Here is a 24,147-nt window from a genome sequence, read left to right on the forward strand (position 1 = left end):
AGTTGAACCTCTTCTACTTGAGCTCTCATTGTTATCATTATTATGCAAAATGTAATCAGTTTAAAAACAATTTCATAACCTTAACCCTTTAGCCTTCTGATTATTTTGTCAAATGTAATGGTTATTTATTCTCTTTGTTTTGAATAATCATGTATTATCTTGTAACTTCAAGATTTTGATGACATGGTTGTATATTTTTAGAATTAAATTTTAGGTTAGGTGTGATAGATGGGATCTGGCTGATTTGAGTGTAAAACAGGTAGAATATTTGGGCCAGATATGGCCAGATTAAATGCTAAAGAGTCAAAGAAAGCAATTCAGTTTGGTTCTTCTGTTCTCAAGCTGGAGTTAAATTCTTATATAAATCATCATCATCATCGTTTAATGACCGTTTTCCATGCTAGCATGGGTTGGACAGTTCGACCAGGGTCTGGGAAGCCAGGAGGTTGCACCAGGCTCCAGTCTGATCTGGCAGTGTTTCTACAGTTGGATGCCCTTCCTAACGCCAACCACTCCGTGAGTGTAGCGGGTGCTTTTTACATGCCACCGGCACAGGTGAAAAGGGAGGCTGGAAACAGCCACGATCGGTTGGTGGTTTTTATGTGCCACCGACACGGAAGCCAGTCATCGGCCATGTATGGATGGTGCTTTTTAGGTGCCACCAGCACAGGTGCCAGGGTAGGCTGGCAACAGCCACGAATGGTTGGTGCTTTTTACGTGCCACCGGCTTGGAAGCCAGTCGAGGCGGCGGGATTTACTGATTAAAATATTTGTCAATATATCATTGATATATCTGACAATTTTATCTATTAAATATTTGTTGCTTTAATGTCTTTTATCATATTTCTGTTGAAATTCGCTGCCTTTGTTTCAATAAATTTTGATTGAATTTAGCAAAAAAAAAAAAAGAAAAACCTTGCCATTATTAAGCTCTGGTTTTGAATATAAATTAACATGAAATTTTGATGGAAAGTTTCAACTTCAATCACTTCAAATCAGGATGTATATCATAGAACCAGTAGCATTCACAGGCAGGGGCTGGAATCATTTGGGTGAAAATATTTTACTTCAACCATACTGGATATTGGAAATATCACATGGGTATTGATAAATAAAATTAAACAGACCTTATCAGATGACATCTAAATGTCATATTATTGGATATTCTATCTTAAAAACTTATCTATACACACACACACACACACACACACACATGCATGCATACATGCATGTGTTTGTGTGTGTATATATTTCCAATGCAGAAATACTTTTGCAATTTTCTTTGCTTGTTTTATATACTTGAAAAATATTTAAAGAACGGATATGCTGTTTTAGGCATCTTGTTTAATATTTTTTCTTTTTTCATTTTAATACTTTGAAATATTTCATGTTTATGATAATTTATAAATCAATCACCGGCAATCTTTGTACTTTTCATTTGTTTGTTTGTTTTTGTTTGTTTTATTTTTGTTTTTGTTTTCTAAATAAGAAAATAAAAATTATATTCTCTTCATATTACAACTAACTACAGAATGCAATCTCTTATTTTGATTGATCTGATGCTTGTTAACAGACAAACTTCTTTTGGGGGTGAAACAGAAGTACTACCGGTGCTTAGAAATAGTACTTAGTAATAAATAAAAGCATGCTTAAACGATGATGATGATTGTAGGGTATGTGCAAGAGGCCAGATCTCACTAGTTTGAACATAAAACAAGTTGGGTATTTGGGCTGGATATGGTCAGTTTAAATGCTAAATGGTTAACCCTTTAGCATTCATTGCGCCAGTGCCGGTGGCACATAAAAGAAGCACCATCCGAACGTGGCCATTGCCAGCGCCGCCTTGGCTGGCTTCTGTGCCGGTAGCACGTTAAAAGCTCCAACCGATCGTGGCCGATTCCGGACCCCCCTGGCACCTGTGCAGGTGGCACTTAAAAAGCACCCACTACACTCGCGGAGTGGTTGGCGTTAGGAAGGGCATCCAGCTGTAGAAACTCTGCCAGATCAGACTGGAGCCTGGTGCAGCCCCTGGCTTCCCAGACCCCGGTCGAACCGTCCAACCCGTGCTAGCGCGGAAAATGGACGTTAAACGATGATGATGATGATGATGATGCTACCATAATTACTTCCAGTTGGTTCACCTGTGTTATCTCACTTTGCAGTGGCTTGTGAAATAATCAATACCATTTCATTTGCTATCATCATTCATTAATTCATGTTTTATGTTCATTTTCTCTTGTCTTGTGAAGATCTGCCATCATTATATTCTCAATACAATACAGTTATTATTGTTATTAATATTATTAATAACAGCATCGTCATTATTATTATTATTATCATTCAGTAGTTTTATTTTTATAGCATGCTTTCACTTCACTACCGAGCACAGCTCTGTGTGCCTTGGGTATGTGCTGTGATTTGTTGTGATGCTCTGATGGTTATTGTATGGAAAGTGTTCTGTGTAGGATGTGTGCAGTGCCTAGTAGTGCAATTTTCTGTATGTTATATGTGTTTGTAAGTCCTGGTGTTTTTGTTATGTATTTGTCTGAATATTTTTTTATCATGCCTAATGCACCTACTATGATAGGAATTGTTTCTGTTTTCAGGTTCCACATTCTAGTTACCTCTATTTCCAGGTCTTTGTATTTTGAGAGTTTCTCCATTTCTTTTAGAGACACGTTGTCATCTGCCGGTATTGATACATCAATTAGAAAGCATTTTTTTTTTATTATTATTATTATTATTATTATTATTATTATTATTATTATTATTATTATTATTATTACTACTATTAGGCAGTGAAGTTGAAGAACCGTTAGCATGTGGGGCAAAATGCTGAGCTGAATTTCATTCGTCTTTATGTTCTGAATTCAAAGTTCATCAAGGTTGACTTTGCCTTTCATTCTTTCAGGGTTGACAAAATTAATTACCAGTTGAGCACTGGGAGCCAATGTAATTAACTAACCTCCTCCCCACAAAATTTCAGACCTTGTGCCTATAGTAGAAAGGATTATTAATATTATTATTGCGATTAATATTATTAAGTGAAGGCGCATGGCTCAGTGGTTAGAGCATCAAGCTTATGATCGTGAGGCTGTGTGTTGTGTTCTTGAGCAAGACACTTTATTTCATGTTGCTCCAGTTCTCTCAGCTATAGAAGTGAGTTGCGACGTCACTGGTGCCAAGCTCTTTCGGCCCCTTTGCCTTTCCCTTGGATAACACTGGTGGCATGGAGAGGGGAGGCCGGTATGCATGGGCGACTGCTGGTCTTCCATAAACAACCTTGCCCAGACTTATGCCTGGGAAGGTAACTTTCTAGGTGCAATCCCATGGTCAGTCACGACCGAAGGGGGGTCTCAGCATAATGTAATCAACTATCCCCCTCCCCTAAAATTTCAGGTTTTGTGCCTATAGTTGAAAGGATTATTATTGTTGTTATCAAATCGGTAAGCTTGTAGAACCCTTATTGCATCAATCAAATGCTTACAGTGTTTTGTCCGTCCCTTCATTCTAAGTTCAAATTCTGCTTTCCATTCTTTTGGGGTCAATAAGATAAGTATCAGCTGAATACTGGGGTCAATGTAATCAACTGTCCCCTCTCCTCCAAAATTTTAGGCCTATAGTAGAAAGGATTCGTCTGGCACCTGTGTCGGTGGCACATAAAATCACCCACTACACTCTCGGAGTGGTTGGCGTTAGGAAGGGCATCCAGCTGTAGAAACACTGCCAGATCTGACTGGCCTGGTGCAGCCTTCGGGCTCCCCAGACCCCAGTTGAACCGTCCAACCCATGCTAGCCTGGAAAGCGGACGTTAAACGATGATGATTATTATTATTATTATTATCATCATCATCATCATCATCATCATATACCTGAATAGCTAAGCAATCTATTACATTCATGTTTATAAACTCTTACATATTTTATTTGGCATATTTTGGCTGACAATGGCTGAACAGCTGCTTATTCTGTGAGCATGTTGTAGAAACAGTCTGAATAAGAAGAAATATTTGAATTATTTAGATTGAATAGACATGGCGCTACACCTACGCTGGTCTGTAGTCTTTAAATTGCAATATTACTTTCTCGTTTGTATGGTGGCAAGCTAGCAGAATTGTTAGCACACCAGGCAAAATGTCACTGGGGTTCAAATGCTGCCAGGGTCAACTTTGCTTTTCATCCTTTTGGAGTTGACATTGCTTGAAATTACTGGCCGTATTTTGTCTGCCATTACGGTCTGAGTTCAAATTCCGCCGAGGTCGACTTTGCCTTTCATCGTTTCGGGGTCGATTAAATAAGTACCAGTTACGCACTGGGGTCGATATAATCGACTTAATCCGTTTGTCTGTCCTTGTTTGTCCTCTCTGTGTTTAGCCCCTTGTGGATAGTAAAGAAATAGGTTATTGCAATCTGACGTGGTTCTTATTTGGAGTTGCTGCTCTCCTAAATGACTTGGAGAACCTTATAGCTGGATGCCTTCCTTACACCCACCACTTTGCAGAATGTATTGAATGCATTGTGGTACCATGAATAGAGAGACTGTCTTGTCCTCAACAAGACTGAAACATCATCTCCATCGTACATTTTAAGTTCAATTTCTGACACAGTCTCTGAATGATATCCAACTTCCGTACAATATATTGAATGCAATTTTGTCCTTTTTGCTTTTGTTTTGCATCTGTGTTCTCTTTAATTTGCAATTAGTTACAAGAAGAAATTTCTGTTTTTGACAGTTTTAATGTTTCTCAACAGACAAACTTCTTAGGAGTGACAGTCTGTGTGGGCGCTTGGAAATAGTCTTTAGCCATAAAGAAAATTTGCTACTGTAATTACTTTCAATTGATTTATTCATATTATCTGATCTCTTTAGCAACATGTGAAAATTATGATGTCATGATTGAAGACTTCCACAGTCTATTATTTGTCTATTATTTGGTATTCCCATGAAACAGTTAGAAGAAACAAGACTGTTAAAAATATGGTCTTAGTAATTCCATTTCTCTCAATTTATTATTTGAAAAAAATTTATAATTATTCTTTATCTGAAAGTGTTACATGTACTGAATAGCAGAATTGGTTGAGCAACAAAGACAGTGTCTTGATGCCTTGCAATATCTAGTTATATTCCTTAATATTCTGTATTCAATACCTGTTCAGGTGAAATTTTTCCTTTTATCCTTGAAGGAAAGGAGTCCATAAAATAAAACACCAGTCATATACAGGAATCAATTCAATTGGTTGTCTCCTCCTTAAAACACCTGGCCTTGTGTTAGTGTTAGTAATAAGTTGGATAGAATTTTTGCCCCCTCTAAAAATGATCAACATTGGCCTTGTGCCTGATATGGAAACAACAAAAAAGAAAAAAAAAAGGGGGAATCAGTAGAAGAGAAATAGCAACACTTCAACTAAAACTAATTGTTGTTTAACTCCAGGTCACATTTCTGATCTAACAGAGCTATGACAAAATGAATCTCAATTGTGACTATCCTGTCTTTTACCTATGGGCAGGATTACACTATCATATGCGTTCTTTTTCGAAGATGGTAGAGTACGGTTTCAGAGAGATTTGGTTACTGTTTTGCATTTCATGCAAGAAAAAAATATTCCTTCCAATTTGTTTATCAATGACTTGGAATGGCAGTGCTATCTAGTGGTGAACTGACAGAATTTCAGCATCAACTGATAATAAAATTTTAGCATTTGTCATCTACATGAAATGATTTTGGGGGATGTCAACAGCAATCTATGGCTTTATAAACAACACATCCTGTAATAACTGTTACAGCTCAAGCGTTGTATTGGGTATGGCTCCTTCAGATGAATTTGTTAAACCAAAACACCTCACCGATATTCAGTACCTGCTAAAATCAGGTTTAAATTCAATATTTAACCCTTTTGATACCAACCCAGATGAGACTGACCCTGGCTCTATGATACAAACTTCGTGTTTTCACCCTTTCAATATCAACCCATCTGCAACCATTCTTGGTTCTAATATACAAATTCTTTGTTCTAAAATGAGCTAAATTAAAACCTTCAATCAAAATTTTATTTTGAATTATGTTCCTGTATAATAACGTCAAAATTATTTTAATAAGTTCTTTATTTTCAAAATTAATTGAAATAAAGGTTGTATATTTAGACAGAAATATGGTAAGAGAAGGGTTAAATTTATCTAAATTGAAACCTTCCATCAAAATTTAATGCTAATGTATTTTTCAAAAACCAGCTTAATAATGACAAGGTTCGTTATTTTCAAAATTAATTCAAGCAAAAGCAGAAATATGATAACAAAAAGGTTAAGATATCTTCATATTTCATAGATCTGTGAAATTATTTTTCGAAAATAAGAAAAGAATTTCCTTTAGAAGGCTTTGTTTCTTTTTGTCTTTAACATGACATGAGGAAGAATTTATATTGGCAGTAATAATAGTGAGAAAATGATTGTTTAGAAAATATGTATATATGTGTCAAACCTCATTTTATTTTAATAATTTTTTTTTTTCAATTTGTAATAACGATGCTCAGATCTCGTAAATTATTTTTGTGTGTAAAATTTCAGGATACATATCCTTGTGTATGCATAGATACATGACCTTCAAAAACATAAAATGTGATTGTGATTTGATTATTGTGAGATAGGTGTGTGTTAGCCACTAAACATATGGTTTTGTTGCAAATATTTCTTAGGAAACCATCTGACTGTTTCCCTCTCTCTCTTGTATACAGACAAATATATATGTCTATAATATGTGTGTGTATGTGTGGCTATGTGTTTTAGTAGTTTCAGGTTCAGGCCATTGTATGACATCTTGAGCAGGTGTCTTCTATTATAGCCCCAGGCCAGGTGTGTGTCTATGTATGTTTGTCTTCTTGTCTTGGCATCATGTGTGAGTTTTAAATGAGTGTTAGTTTCGTACAAACAGTGCCATTCGTCTCCAATATTCTGTGAGAACATGTTTGGACATGGAAGAATATTACCTTGCTTGGAAACAAGGGTGGTCTTGAGTGGATTAATATGAAAGGAGTTTGGTATAAATGTCAAGGCTTAAGTTTTACATCATAACCATTTTAAATGTTTAAGATAATGCATTTTACCATTTCACTCTAAACAAGCCTTTCTATTCAATTACTGCATTTTATATAAGTATAAATTAACAATTAAACAAGGAGTACAGAACTAGGTTTCTTACAACTTGATATGATTTAGCCTATAATGATCTATTATAATTATTATCATTATACATATGTAGCACATAAGAAGACAAAGAAAAAAGGGAGGAAGAAAAAAAGAAAGGAAAAACATCAATGCAGCACCAAGTGTTTCAATTGGTTGCAGACCACAAGGTTCAATGGAACCTACTGAAGTAAGCCAGCATGCTTGCAGCATTACCATGGGTGATGGTGAGGCTAAGGCATTTGAAAAGCCAAGTGCCCTCACAGACATCATGTGACACCTTGGTGAGGCAAACTGCCAACGATGACAAGAACTTTGCAATCCCTCCAAACATCTCAAATGCCACAGGTTGGAAAAGACAGTTCACTGCCAATTTCCAATACTTCAGGAAAGCAGTGGCCCTCCCATTTACTGAAGCATCCAGGATGTGAGAGGGAGCAAAAGAGTCACAGATCACGGTGTCCCAGATGAGGCACCAACTTCTTACCCAGGGACAGAGGATAAGACCATCTGGTCTCTTCCCATCACTTCTGGATAATCACTCCAGCTTCAGAACAGAGGGGATATTAATCTGAGCCGAAACCATGCAAGATATAAAAATATAGATTGATAGTTTTATCTGGTATTTCAATATTTCAGTATTTGGACACCTTCCACAGAAAACCTTGTATTATTTTTATAATTTGCATTGTTTTGGCCTTTAAAAGAATAAAATTGAAAACATTTACATATATTGGGTCAACCCATAAATGATGCGCTTATTTTATACTTTTTTTTTTCAAAATTAAGATAAACAAAGTTCTTTTTTAATATAAAATATACTCTTCTTCATCTTCTACAATGCTTTTTCCTCTGTTTGGTAAACTTGCAAGGCTCCCCTTCCAAAATTCACTTGTCTGTGATGAAAAATACTTCTCCACTACTGTTCTGACTACATCTACAGAATTCATATTTTTTCTGTCCAAATAATTTTGAAGGCTGCAGAATAAATGATAATGAGATGGAGCAGTGTCCAGCGAATATGGCAGGTGGAGCATCGTTTTCCATTCAAATTGCTCTAGCCTTTGGAATGTCATCCTCGCTGTATGTGGCTGAGCATTATCCTGATGGAAGAACACCTTTCATCTTGAAACCAAAGATGGTCATTTTTCTTCTAGCACTGACTTAAATGACTGGTTGAATGACCAAATCCAAGCTTGTCTGCTAGTTCCTCAACATTTACGAGGGGATTTTGTTCCACCAGAGATTGCAAAACATCCTCATTGACCTCTACAGATCTTCCAGGACTAGGCTCATCTTCTAGGCTGTAGTTTCCAGCTCAGAATTTCTGGAACCACAGTTAGACTGGCTTATGCATATTGTCCAATCCCCATATACTGCATTAATATTCCTCACATTTTCCATTGTGTTGTTGCCTTTATTGAACTCATAAAGCAAAATATGCCGAATATGTTCCATTATAGCCTTGTAAAAATAATTGTTAAAATCGAACTGCACTCTTCAAACCTTGCACTAAGAATAAGTACAAGGTAAAATAACTCCCAGCTTTTATAGTAAGTTGATGCAGGTAGTTTATCCTGTCCCCTTCCAACTTTTACTTCATGCAATTGAAAAACCTGCATTACTTACAGGATGACCCAGTATTTGACAATGCTTCATGTAAACCATACTAATGTGTGTGTGTGTGTGTAGTTACTGTTTTATAATATATACCTTTTCTTAATGTTTTCAGCGACATGGACCAACAAATACTCTCCGGTACCTTATACGTGATGTTAAAAAGGTAAGAATTGCAAGAAAAATGCTATTGCCAACTTTTCCTGAACTGTCATGGATGTTGAGAACTTGAAATGTTATTTCTAAAGTTTATCCCTGGCTTATAAAGCATTATAATACTTTGTTATTTTATTAATGCAAGTTTACAAGTATTAAGCTAGAATATTTAATAATACTTGATCTCCTTTTTGCCATCATTGTGCTCAAAAATATTCAAATCCTTCTCTTATTTAACAATTCTCTTGATGTAGCCCTCAACTCGTTATATCAGTTAAGTATATTTCTGTATAGTTGGAAAAACTATAAACAAAAAAAAACAAAAGACAAAGATGGGTGTGTAAACAACAAACAGATGTATTAGCTTAACACTCGGGAGGTGAAAAAGTCTTTTATGTTTCGAGCCTACGCTCTTCAGCAGAAAGGAACACAGAAATAAGCAGAGAGAGAAAATTAAAAAGGTTTAGTGGCTAGCGATCAATCTATATACTTAGCCACCTGCAACAAACCAATAGCATGCTCAGAAGTTGAATTTCCCTACAAATTCTGATAGGCTTTTGTAGAATGGAATATCCTACCCAGGTGCTAATAAATGAAAATGGAATAAACTCTGGAATCTTAAGAAATTGGTCATTGTCTATTTCAGCAAGAATTAGACCATAGAAGAGTACACTTTATTAGTTTACAACCAAAGCAGCAACACATTTTCTGTTAGCTTCTCCACTCCTCATGGATACAAAACTTATGAAAGTTTTCTTCAAATCTGTGAATTCAGAAATAAAAAAATAATCAAAAGCCACATTGGGCAGACCCATTCTGCTCTTTCGTCATCCACATATGGTTCCAAATATATCTAATTGTTGTGTGATGGGTATTTCTCTCTTTGCTGTTTTCAGCAATGTTTTAAGCCTAAAAACTTTAGAATATGTGTTTTTCAACCTTGTGTCTTGTGTTTTTCTACCTTGTGTGTTATTTTAGATATGAAACTCTAATTTCATCTTAGCATGACTAATAATGGACTGTAATTCCATTACAGTTAATTATGACTGACACACATACATATGCGCACACGCATGCAATTGACCTCTCAATGGTCATAAGAGAATTCAGTGGCAGCAATTCGCTAACAATTACCAACTAACAATATACTGATTAAAAAATTCTTCTCCAAACAGTTGACCAATTAACATATTTGGTAATGTCAAAATTATTAATTAACATCATGATGATCAATAAAGGCTTAAAAATATATACTTATTGCACACAAAATCTGTTTTAAAAATATAAAGACGTTACCAAAACTTTGAAAGGATTTCTAAACTGGGAAGTTAGAGTTAAGCCTCTTCATTACAGACGTGTTAAGTTCATAGTTGACAACAGGCCTCTTTGTTTTTTGGGTTTTTTTTCAGTCACAGTATAGGAGTGGCTGTGTGATAAGTAGCTTGCTTACCAACCACATGGTTCCAGGTTCAGTCCCACTGCATGGCACCTTGAGCAAGTGTCTTCTACTATAGCCTCGGGCCAACCAAAGCCTTGTGAGTGGATTTTGTAGACAGAAACTGAAAGAAACCTGTCATATATGTGTGTGTGTGTGTGTGTGTGTATGCTTGGGTGTCTGTGTTTGTTTCCCCCCCCCCAACTTCGGCAAAAAGACTGATAGAATAAGTACTAGGCTTTCAAAGAATAAGTCCTGGGGTCGATTTGCTCGACTAAATGCAGTGCTCCAGCATGGCCACAGTTAAATGACTGAAACAAGTAAAAGAGTGTAAGAGAGTGTTTTCATCACTTTCAAATGAGGCTCTCAACATATGGTATACTCTTCAATCTTGGCATTATTTAAAGTTTGTTCACATTTAGTGTATTCTATGAACTTCGACATGTTTATTTAGGTGGTAGATGATAAGCTGCTCTTAAAAAAAAAAGACCTTATTCAAAACTTTTAATTCAAGAAAATTATTGGTTTAAGGTATATCTTGCAAGACTGCTTTTTAAGAGGCCCTTTTTTTCTTTATCTGAATATTTCTTGTTCTTTTCATGCAATCCTTGCCTGTAAGTTTCTCAGTTCCTAATTGACTGCTTGGAGCAATGGCATCAGACAACAATTACATGAAGAGACTTAGTTATTTGCACTCACAGAATTTTAATGCTTTGACTCTTACTGCATTGGCAGTGTGGTTGTGCTTGCTTGACTGACACAGTAAAGTGTTATCAACCATGCTCACTCATGTATGACAGTTTATTTGTTGTTTCTCAGTTTCCAAATTTACAGTATCTTTGGATTGTGTTTCTTTAAAAAAAATAATAATTAATAAATAAAATAAAATAAAATGACTGCTAACATATAAGTTTTTTTTTTATTATATTTCTAACGAAATATACAGCCTATATGTTTGGTGTTTAGAACTTAAAATGTATATAGTATTGAAGTACAAACATCAAAAATATATCCATGGCAATTAAATACTCAACTGGTGGCACATTTTTGAGAGCAACATATTTAAGATAAAAAGGAGTAAAGTGTAAATTTTGAATAAGGTTTATAATTTAATTATGCTCAATGGCCATTTCAATTGCATAAAAAACATTTATGTAATTACATAATTAAAATGCATAATTCATTTAAAATATTAGTGATAATATGGGTAGTACATCACTTTTAACTAAATTAATTATGTGTTTTAATTACGTTTTATGCAATTGAAACAACCGCTGAGCACAAATTACATACTTTGTGAAATTTATGCTTTTCAATATTTTATTCTAAATATGTTAAACTTAGATAATAGGAAGTTTCTTGCATAAAATTATATTAGGAGGTTTTAATCTAATTATGAACACTTTGAACTGGGAGGTTTTCTGTATCATAGAACCAGTGGTGGTCTCAGATAGGTTTGGCATCAAAAGAATTAAGGACTTATAAAAAAAATCAAATGTTCAAATGACTAGAAATTTAAACTTTTAAGATTTACTTTTTGCATTTAGCCCTAATTATCTTTGATGAATATGTTGATTGGTTAAGTGCTTGTTATGTGAATTTGCTAATCAGGGAATTGCTTTGAAATTTTCTGAATGCAGTTCTCAAAGTCATTGCCAGTAATGGTTGTTGAATCTGCTGTTTAATGCTTTATGGAGAGCCATAAATGTCTCAATATCTAACACCTTATACAATTTAGCTTCTTACCTATCAAAGACATCCTTAGAATAATTATACCACGTGGAGAGTACTCAACCCTTTAGAATTCAGATTATTCTGTCAAATGTAATTTATATTCCTTCACATTGATTTGAATTAATCATGCATTGCGATTCCAATGATGTGATTGTTTAAGCTTTGAATGACATTGTTTGATAGGTGTGAGATGCCAGTTCTGGCTAGCTTAAACATAAAACAGGTAGAAAATTTGGGGCTGGATATGGCTGGTTTAAATTCTAAAGGGTTAATTGGCAGAATTGTTTGAGCATTGGACAAAATGCTGTACTATATTTAGTTATGGCCCTTGCTGAGGTGAACTTTTCCTTTTATTCATCCAAGGTCAATGAAATTACTACCAGTTGATCAACTATACCCTCCTCCGAAAAATTTGCATGCATACATATACACATATGCATGTATGTGTGTATATATTATTCCACACATTAACACCACCATGTGACACATGACATTAACATGTCATTGTTGTCACCTAAGTTGTGTCGTGAACACACGGGACCTCAGTATGTCTCTGCAGGACATCATTCAGGCAACAATGGTGTCGTGTTTGCTGCTCTCACAAAAAATTTGTGATTTTTTGCTTCTGTTAGATATCAATAATAATACAGTATAATCATGGCAGATACTAGTATCATGCAACTGACACCTGTGCCAGTTGAATGTAAAGGCACCCATTACACTCTCAGGATGGTTGGCATTAGGAAGGGTATCCAGCTGTAGAAGCCATGCCAAATCAGCATGGACAACAGGCGTTAAATGATGATGATGATGAGAAAGGCAGTGAGCTGGCAGAAGTGTTAGCACACAAGGAAAAATACTTAGTGGTATTTCATCTGTCTTTACATTTTGAGTTCAAGTTCCACCAAGGTCAACTTTGCCTTTCATCCTTTTGGGGGTTGATAAAACAAGTACCCATTGACCACTGGGGTTGATGTAATGGACTTATTTCTCCCCCCCTCTGAAATTGCTGGTCTTGTGCCTAAATTTGAAACCAATAATTACACAGTATAGAGGTCAGCAAGCATCAAGCCAAAACATGCAGATCCCCTTTAACCCTTTTACTATGGAAATCAAATATATCCACTCAAAATTTCATTGCTCTTAACTGTGGACAGCAGTTTTATATATCATTCTTTAGGAATGTGTTTGAAACAATTCTTTACTGAGGCTATGTGACTTGCAAAAAAAAATACCAACTTTATTTTTTTGGTAGATATATAACTTCATTTCTAAAATAATAGCAAAATTTAATTTCATGTTTCTGCTCCCTTTACACTTTTAATATTCTTCAGGAAGCCAGATGGTCACAAGCTTTTATGATTTTTATACATACTGTAACAATGTTATAAATTGTAGTTTATAACTATTAATGTTTTTTTTCTATCATTCTAGAATGTTGCTTCAAGTTATCGCTGTACTCTACCAGACATTGGTTTAGTGCTCCAGCATCTTATGGGTGGCGGTTTTGTCTCATCATACCTAAAAAAGAGCTTCCGTCAAAAGTATAATGCTCTTAAGAAAAATGCAAGTATCTTTCATTTTCTGCAATTTTTTTCTAACATAACAAATGTCACAATTAAACAGTCATCAAATATCCATTTCAACAAAATGTTATCACTGTGTATATAAAAAAAAAAGTTTTATATATATATAGGCGCAGGAGTGGCTGTGTGGTAAGTAGCTTGCTAACCAACCACATGGTTCCGGGTTCAGTCCCACTGCGTGGCATCTTGGGCAAGTGTCTTCTGCTATAGCCCCGGGCCGACCAATGCCTTGTGAGTGGATTTGGTTGACGGAAACTGAAAGAGGCCTGTCATATATATGTATATATATATATATATATATATATATATGTATGTATGTGTTTGTGTGTCTGTGTTTGTTCCCCTAGCATTGCTTGACAACCGATGCTGGTGTGTTTACGTCCCCGTCACTTAGTGGTTCGGCAAAAGAGACCAATAGAATAAGCACTGAGCTTACAAAGAATAAGTCCCGGGGTCGAGTTGCTCGACTAAAGGCAGTGCTCCAGCATGGCCACAGTCAAAATGACTGAAACAAGTAAAAGAGTAAAGAGAGAGAGTAAAAGAGTATATATATTTTAGGAAGTTAAATGATATGGCTGGTCATAGAGTGACCATTGGCTTTGCACCTATAAAGCACTTAGCATTATAAGTGACTCATTAGACTCAATGGTCAAAGGGTTATGCCTTTACCTATTTGAGAGTGATAAGTCACCTACACTGCTAAGCACTTTATAGGTGCAGGACCAATGGTCACTCTATGACTGGCCATAGCATTTAACTTCCTAAAATAATTACTTCTCTAATGCTTTAGAGTGTGCTTCTTTTTTTGGATATATGATCTATTGATTATATATAAAAACAATGTTTTTATTTTTCATTCCCTTTCGAAATTACCACTAATTAGTGGTTTGTAGTTTAACTACTCTTTCTAGCAAGTCATATGTCCTGTTATGGCCATCTCTTATGTTTTTAAATGTACACTATATTTATATATAAAAAGATTTGAGCGAGGTCGTTGCCAGTACCACCTGACTGGCCCCCGTGCCAGTGGTACATAAAAAGCACCCACTACACTCTCGGAGTGGTTGGTGTTAGGAAGGGCATCCATCTGTAGAAACTCTGCCAGATCAAGATTGGATCCTGGTGCTGCCATCTAGTTCGCCAGCCCTCAGTCAAAATCGTCCAACCCATGCTAGCATGGAAAGCGGACATTAAACGATGATGATGATATATGTAGATATATATATATATATACACACACATACGCACACATGCAGTGAACTTGTTTTATAAGAATATATTTCTCTAATTCACATAGGATTAGTGTTATTTCTGAAAAGCCTATTTATAACTTCATTAATGCAGCTAACCATAACAATAATAAAAGGTTTGCTGATCAAATAATTTTATCTCTGACTTATTATCATCTTGGGAATATAATACAGTTCAGTGAAGGCTGTTTATTTTTGGCATAATGTGAAATTCATAGCTATTAATTTTTCTTATCGTTAATCTCATCTTATTTTCATCTTGGTCTTATATTCCTTTTGGTTTCTCTTAGAAACATTATCAAAAGCAGTGAAGAGGAAACAAATACTTGATGATGACTACAATGAGGACAACAAGTCTCATCTTTGTCTTCTAAAATCTCCAAGATGACAATTATTAGAAACTGTGCATCACATTGTCAACTTGCAAAAAAATGCAGTCCTGTATTCTGCGAGAATCCTAAGAACGATTCTTAAAATTTGATCAAACTTGTTGTTACCAAACCTCAAGCCAGCATCCCTACTAATATATCATGTGATAATTTTATCGATAATTGTAATTAAATAGATTTGAAAATTCTATTAAAAGCTGATATGACTATTGTCGCTTTAATATTTGCTTTATTTTTGTTACATTTGCCCTTTTCTTATCTTTGATGGTTAATGATGGCGTTAGGAAGGGCATCCAGCTGTAGAAACACTGCCAGATCAGACTGGAGCCTGGTGCAGCCTCCTGGCTTCCAGACCCCGGTCGAACCGTCCAACTCATGCTAGTATGAAAAACGGACGTTAAACGATGATGATGATGATGATTTCATGTACATCTGATGATTAACAGCCTGGACCTAATGATACTGTTGAATGACTCAGTTCTCTGTGCTACTGGTTCAATAACTTTATATTTTGTATTTCTGGAATGTTACTTGTTACATTATAAAGAAAATTATATTTATATTTAGCATTGAAATCTAAAAAATAGAAAAAGAAAGATCATATATTAATTATGGTCAAACAGGAAGAGAAAATGATATTCTACAACAATAGTACTTGTGACTTTCATGATCATGGTGAATTTAAAATATAATGGTATTAGAACCATGATGTTGATGGTTTAGATAGAAAAACAGAGACTTGTTGGTACCATTTATAGATTTTATATATATATATATATATATATATATATATATATAGGCACACACACAAATATATATATATATATATAGTTTGCATCTATATTTAGTTAGACTGGACTGTTGATGGTTCAAAGTTTTGGGGGGTGTTTTTTGGTCAAAGGCACTGTATAGCATTGTTGTTTATATAACTTTTGAATTTGTCTTTGAATCATTTATGGCTCAATGAGCAAGGGTGTTGAAAGCTAGGTGCCTCGGTCAATGACACAACATGCCGGAGCTTCAGTTTATTGTCCGATAACCTATCAACTCTTAAATATCATAATTTTGTCCTGTCTATTAATATACATTTCATACAAAGTAGTCTGCTGCTATAACACAAGCAGTTTGCTGCTGTAGAACAAAGTAGTTTACTGCTATCATTACAAAATAGTTTACTGATGTGATACAGAGCAGTTTTCTATTAGAATATAGATCAACTTACTGCTCTAGTACAAAGCAGTTTACTGAAGATCATTGTAATACTTGCATCCAAAGTAGTCAAATAAAGTGAATAAGATGAAGTTGATTGATGTAATAAATTACTTTAATCTGTAGTCTGTTATAAGAAAAACATAATACATAATAGCATTTGGTATTTTTATAAATGTGTGATGTTTGAGGATATACTCAATTTGATATTCTTTGAAGAAACATTAAGATTTTACTTGTATGTAATTGGATTAGTATTAATGGTTCTTTCTTGCCCATAGAATTAATGCTGGCTTTGCCATTCTTTACAACACTCGGCACCATTTATAGTAGTATAACAATGCCACCAAAAGGTGCGTCCAAATTGCTGGTATGCTACTGCTGTCTTTCTTAACACAACTTTGTAAACTGCTGTATTGAGAATTGAAATGAAAAGCTACACTCAAATACTTCAATCTATTTAATCTTTTGATTATGACAAAATTTTTGGTGCAGGTTGCTTAATGCCTGAAAGTGTTAAAATTCGAAACCGTTTCTTCTATTAAATGTCTCAATTCAAAGAAATAATTTTAGCATGCTGATTATATGCCATTCTTAAAAGAAGACTAATTTGAAGAATTTTGTTTCCTTGGCTTTGCCTTGTTTGGCATATTTCTACATAGTTGAATATTCTGTTGAAGAATCTGAATTAAACTTATTTTATTAACAAAATTTTGGAACATATGAATTTTGCATTTCATCACTTTTATCTATTAGCAATTTATATATATATATATATTTTTCGTCTCTAATTTTGTATATTTTCCTGTGGAATAATGGTATTCAGCTGAGTTACATATGTAACCATTTGATTGCTGATTCTTCATTGTTAATTCAAAAAGACAAAAAGAATATTTGGGAATGTTTGGTACATGCATGTCTGTGTGTGTATGTGAATGTGCATGCATGGTTATCTTCATATCTTTTACTCTCAATGTTTTCTTTATGCAAATCCAGCTTATTTCTTTGTAACATTGGGAGGTTTGAATTTTAATGAAACATTTTTCTCTAATTATCAACCCTTTTATTATTAACAAATTTCTGTTGCAATATATAGTCTTTGTTCCAATTAATTGTGAAAATTATAAAGAATATAGTAAAATAACTTTACCCCTTTTATCATCATTGTTCGACCGTGGTTGAGACAATGGAATTTACTATGTTACGCCAGACTTCACGGTCCATCATAACATTATGGAGGTCCTATTGCTGGATGCCTGTATCCCTGGAGATTACATCAGGGTAGGAGAGTGTGCGCCCTCTGGTATCACGAGCAGATGGTTTCCAGAGGAGAAGAGTAGAAATTACCTCGTTTTCAGCTCTACAACAATGTCTAGCAAACTGGACTCCTCTACCTTTCACAAGAGATGACACAGGTGGTAGTTTCCCATATATTTGTACTTTGGTTGGATGACCTTCCATGAGAGATTTTGAGCTCTCATAAGGAGGTGAGTGTAAGTTCCATCCAACCTGGTGTCTGGAATATAAATTAGCATGAAATTTTGGTGGAAGGCTTTAGATTAGTTTAAAATGGAAGTTTGCATTGTAGAATTAGGAGCAGACTCAGGTGCATTAGTGTCAAATTGTTAAAGAAACTATTTTATTATACATACATTAAAGTCAATATTTAATCATACATGTCCTCACACTTATAAACTCTCAGCCACTTTCAGATATACCATTATTCTTAATCTGTCTTATAACTAGGCTTTTAATTTCCAATCCCTATTAAAATTGGATTTTTGGATGACTGCATAAAAGGTTATTTTTTCTGATTTTCATAGAAATAATTATTTATTGAAAAAGTTGGATTGCTTTCAAGCATAAAGTCCTAAGGGTTGGAGAGGAAATAGGTGGATTTTGTGTGCGTGTGTGTGTGTGTAACTGTTGTCATTTGTTTTGGATATAATTAGACTAGATTTTGAAATCAGTATTAGATTCTAACTCAGCTTCGAATTTAATTAAGAATTTGATTTTAGAATCCATGTGGGAAAATTACAAAACTGTGTTGAAACTTTAATTGGAATGGTACTTTTACTTTTGAACTGCTTTACCATAATAATTAAATGAGATAGTCAATAATTTTATGATTCTCAATGATATAGATATATAAAACACACACACACATATTTATTGTGCAACACACACACACACACACACACACATATATATGAGGTCTGATCAGTAAGTATCTGGACTGTTGCCATAATAACAAAGCTAAAGCACACAGTGAAGCCACTGGTACAAATTGACCTTGGACTCTGCTGTTTACAGCAGTGCTTGGAAGGAAGGCGTGTAGTGTGTGATCGTTGCATTGGCCATGACAGAGAAAGTTGTCATGGCGATACCTGCTCAGAGGCCTACTCAAAGTTGCAGAAAGTGTATGGAGAGGAGTGCACGAGCTGCACACAAGTGTACAAGTGATTCAGCCGTTTCTAATATGGCCAAAAGAATATTGATATTGACAAACGTTCTGGGAGACCTGCAACCAGCAGAACTGAGAAAAACATTGCAAATATGCATGCAGCTGTGAGTGGAAATTGTCAAATCACCATCTGTGAGTTATCAGAGGATGTGCAGATTAGTTACGGTTCAGTTCAGTCCATTATCACTGAAGATTTGGGTGTGAGACATGTGTCTGCCAAGTTTGTGCCAAAACTGCTCTCAGCTGACCAAAAAGACACACAGATTTCAGTTGCACAAGATCTCCTTGGTTGTGTTGAGAATGATGAAAACTTTTTGAAATCTTTGCATAGGCCTCTGAGCGGGTATTGCCAAGCTTTTGGCAAAATTTGATGCAGATTCTCTGCTCAACTTTTTTATGGTCAATGCAACAATCACTTGCTACACACCTTCCTTCCAAGCACTGCTGTAAACATCGGATGTGAACTAGAATGTTAAAACTTAGTGCACATGCATAACAGAGTTCAAGGTCGATCTGTGCCAAGTGGCTTCACTCTATATGTTTTAGCTTCGTTACTATAGCAACAGTACAAATACTTATTGATCAGACCATGTATATGTGTGTATATATATATATATATATATATATATACATATATAATGTTTTTCACTATTGAAATTTTAATAGACTATCTCCCTTCTCTAATGCTGTAGGCATAACTGTATTTACCTATTTCATGATCCTACATTCAGTCCTTCTGTATAGCACTTTGACAAGTGTCTTTTACCATAATGTTAGTCAAACCACTGCCTTCATCATCATCATCATCGTTTAACGTCCGTTTTCCGCGCTAGCACGGGTTGGACGGTTTCAACTGGGGTCTGGGGAGCTCGGGACTGCCCCAGGCTCCAGTCTAGTCTGGCAGTGTTTCTACAGCTGGATGCCCTTCCTAACGCCAACCACTCCGCGAGTGTAGTGGGTGTTTTTTACGTGCCACCTGCACAGGTGCCAGAGGGGTCTGGCATCGGCCACGTTCGGATGGTGCTTTTTATGTGGGGGGGGGTGCAGAAATATAGGGGAGCACCAGTGGGGAGGGGTGGTTCAGAGAAATGATGACAGGTTCTAGGCAAGTAGAACGTAGGATATCGAGAGAGGGGTAATGCATGGTGAAATAGCGTATTGAAGAGGGGGGGGTTCGAAGAGTAGACACCTATAATGGTGGTGGGAGAAGCGACATCCGGTATAGATGGAGCAAAAATATAGATATCTGGTATTGGTGGTGGGGGTGGGTAGGGCGATTGCACCGCGAAGATACGAATGTTGATTAATACGAGGAGAAATGATATGAAATGAATAAGATTAGATAAGATAGACAGATAGAGAAATTTGATAAAATTATGAATGGTCAGTAAAGAATTGAAAATAGCAATTCAAAATAGCAATTCAAAACACCTATCTTGCTCGCGCTCGGAAATTCACAGCTTGTAGATGAGAGAGAGAGCTGGATGAAATTTGGTAGATGGAAACAGGAAATTGTGCAGAAGCCCAGTGTGTGATGTCTATACTGGATGGATGGCAGAGATACCCTGTATGTCAAAAACAGAAAATATATTTGCCTCTGAGGTTGATTAAGTAATTATTAGACTATGAACTGAGATTTATATGATCAACTAAAAATCATTGAAGGTAGTGGCCTACCATGTCTGCAGTCCATTGACTCAAACCAGTTACAGAATGAAAGGGGAAAAAAAAAACATTGGTATCTTTTCAACATAGCATTTAGTATACTGTATAGCCATGTAATGCATATGAACGAAGACAGTTGCATCAAGAGGTGCTGATCTCTAATTGTAAAGGTAACATATATAAATAAAAAGGGCAAGCAACAGGTTGCTTAGCCACAAACTAAAAAATTAGAAATAGCAGTCAAAGACCACTTATTTCTATTTTCTACAAATATAACTCCACATATAACATATACATAGAAATAACTTTGACTGCTATTTCTAATTTTTCGGTATGTGGCTAAGCAACCTGTTGCTTGCCCTTTATATATATATATATATATATATATATATAACTTCTGGAAAAGGTTCCTACTGATAATGGTTATATTTACATACCGAAATCTACCCGGAAATAATTGTTGATTTTGAAATTAATAATTATTTGCCCTTATATTATTAATAATGTAAAGGTAACATGTAGAAGGGGTAGACCTAGGAAGACATGGGATGAATTGGTGAGAAAGGATCCACAGATGTTGGGACCCACTGAGGGGATGACAGGGGATCAAGACTCATGGTGGTTTGCTGTACTTGAAAAGACACATCAAGCTGAGTAAAGGCATGGTTGTCCTTACATACAGGCTTGCCCCTGCAATCCTCTCCAGCTGAGCATCCCTAATCTTATGGACACATAGGTGCTGGTGCCACATAAAATGCACCCATGCTGGTGCTGTGTAAAAGCACCCAGTATACTCTCTAAAGTGGTTGGTATTAGGAAGGTCTCCAGCCAGAGAAACCATGCCAGAACAGACAGGGAGCCTGAAAAGCACTTCAGCTGGTCAGCTCCTATCAAACCTTCCAACCCATGCCAGCATGGAAAAATGGACTTTCGGTGACACGTAAAAGCACCAACCGATCATGGCCATTTGCCAGCCTCCTGTGGCCCTGTGCCGGTGGTACGTAAAAAGCACCCACTACACTCATGGAGTGGTTGGCGTTAGGAAGGGCATCCAGCTGTAGAAACACTGCCAAACCAGATTGGAGCCTGGTGCAGCCTTCATGGCTTACCAGACCCTGGTTGAACCGTGCAACCCATGCTAGCATGGAAAACGGACATTAAATGATGATGATGATGATGTAGAAAAAATTTTTGAAATATCTCCATACTTCTTTTTTTAGATACTTTGTAAATATTTTACACACCATAATTCTAAATTAGATACACTATCAGGCATTTATTTCTATGATACCAAAAAGCAGTTATTTTATTCAAGGAATTTGCTATATGTTTTCAGTTTTCCTCTATTATCTAAAACATTAATTCATCTTCAAACCCATTTTTATTGGACATTCTACCTGGCCAAGTTATCATAATATTTTATATTAAGTTGTATTTCATTAAAGCAAAAGAAATAAAAATATGAATAAACAAAATAAATAATTTAGTTTTCAATTACAAATTAAATTTTGATGTTCAGAAGTACAGTATCCGAGTATATGGAAAGTTAACTGTTATGTAGTGTTTAGCTATAAAATGTAATGGAAGAATTTTGGAAGTTATTTTGAACTTTTCTAATAATAGCTAGAAGCTTTGTACTTCTCGTTACAGAATTTTCAGCTACACCTTTCCTATCTTGATCTTAGATTTAGCATGCAGCTGAAGAAACTCTGTATCTATTTTGGCATATTACAAATTCTGTTAGAAAGTGTCTTATTGTAAGATGTAATTATAATAAATATGGTCTTAATTACACGACTGCAGTCAGGGCACCAATGTTCTAAGACAGATCAAACCAGGACGCTGCACAGCCTCTAATTAGTGGCTGATGAGTTTACAATGAAGTTGTAATATATTCTAATTAAGACCAAGTATTATCATTTGACCATCTGTAACAACATTGTTTTCTTGAACACATTGTGGAAACTAAAGAAAAGCTACAGACCATGAGACGGTATTTTAAGTCATGTTTGTACTGAGCAACTCAAAAGAATTATCTTCAACTTTTTGGTTTGACCTTCATACTTATTTTCCTAAAAAAATTTTTTCTTCTTTTCATCTTTTTGTCGCATATATCGCATTCTCAATCTATCATCCTATCATATTTCTTTTTATTATATCCACCTTCTTTATTCTTAATTGTTCATCTTCTTTGATGCCCTATGCTCCATCATTTGTAGGTGGACTTTACAGCTCAGGTAGGAGCACATTCTCTCTTAGTCACTTTCTTTTGGTGTCAACTTTGCATTAGCACAGCTATTTAAATCTTTCCTTGTTTATTATTCTTAGTGGCAGTTTCATTATGCATGTTTCCTTGTAGAACGAAGCATTACTCCAACATATCTTAGACATATAATATAACTTACGAAACATTTGTTTTTTTTTTTAATCAACTGTCTATTTTTCAATTAATAGAAGCTAAATATAGAGTATATTTTCAAGTTTTCCATAGCAATTCCATAAGTCAATCACTCCTACATTTCAAGGTATTTTTAAAGTCAAGTGTTCATTTATATGGCTGCACCTCATGGCAACTGACTCCAACCACTCTCACAGTCATTGTGTTGTGCCACTTCCTCAGCACAAGCACACCTTTGTTTATGCCTGTCTCACAGTTAAAGTATTTGTTTTAGAAATAAAGATACCTAGTTGTAAAAAAACCAATGTCCAAATGTATTATATTTTCCCTACATCTGACCTATCTTGTTCTATATTATGATACTAAAGTGATTAGTTTAAAATGATGAGAAAAGCTTAGGGCAAAATTTAATTTAGTTTTAGATTTACTTAGACAATTAACCCTTTCATTACCGTATTTATTTTGAGATGTTCTTCGTTTCTTTCAATTACTTTAAATATAAGAAAGAATTTAGCAAATTAAGCTAGTGTTAGGAACATAAATTGTGACTAAGGTTTGGTGGAAGGTTTTAATTCAAAACTTTTGAAAATGAGACATTTGTACTACAGAGCCAGAGCCGGTTTCAGCCGGGTTGGTAATGAAAGGGTTAAGCTTTCTCTCCAAGAGTTGCTTGTCAATGGATCTAACTACTTCATTTTCGTAAAAACAGAAATAAAGATTATTGATGGGATCTACCTTCGAAAAAGTTCCTTCTTTATGTTTTTTTTTTTTTGGTGCTATATTTCTGCTAAATTAATTTTGAAAATAATGAATTTACTGAAATAACTTTGTCATTGTTAAGCTGGTGCTTGGAATGTTTATAAACATGAAATTTTGAGGGAAAGTTTTAATTTAGATCACTTTAAAACAGGAAGTTTATATTGTAGAACTAGGGGACGGTCTCAAATGAGTTGTTATCAAAAGGGTTTATGATAGTTGTTGACCATATCCTACATATTTTGATACTTTCCATTCTCACTAGTCAGGCAGTGAAAGAAAAATTGATATTTCCCAGTTTTGCTTTCACT

General features: G+C 35.2%; 1 protein-coding gene across 12 annotated transcripts in view; it reads left to right on the plus strand.

Moving 5' to 3' along the window:
- Nucleotides 1-24,147, plus strand: part of LOC115216453 (transient receptor potential cation channel subfamily M member 3) — an 841,279-nt gene that overhangs the window by 707,365 nt on the left and 109,767 nt on the right. For 11 of the 12 annotated variants that reach the window (XM_036506322.1, XM_036506319.1, XM_036506321.1 and 8 more), the window contains 3 exons: nt 8,910-8,960; nt 13,554-13,685; nt 22,902-22,919. In XM_036506322.1, coding sequence (XP_036362215.1) covers nt 8,910-8,960; nt 13,554-13,685; nt 22,902-22,919 — 201 coding nt within the window. The remainder of the gene's footprint in view (nt 1-8,909; nt 8,961-13,553; nt 13,686-22,901; nt 22,920-24,147) is intronic. The other variant, XM_029785794.2, reaches the window with a different exon arrangement.

Source organism: Octopus sinensis, linkage group LG10 (genome assembly GCF_006345805.1).
Source record: "Octopus sinensis linkage group LG10, ASM634580v1, whole genome shotgun sequence".
Lineage (NCBI taxonomy): Eukaryota > Metazoa > Mollusca > Cephalopoda > Octopoda > Octopodidae > Octopus > Octopus sinensis.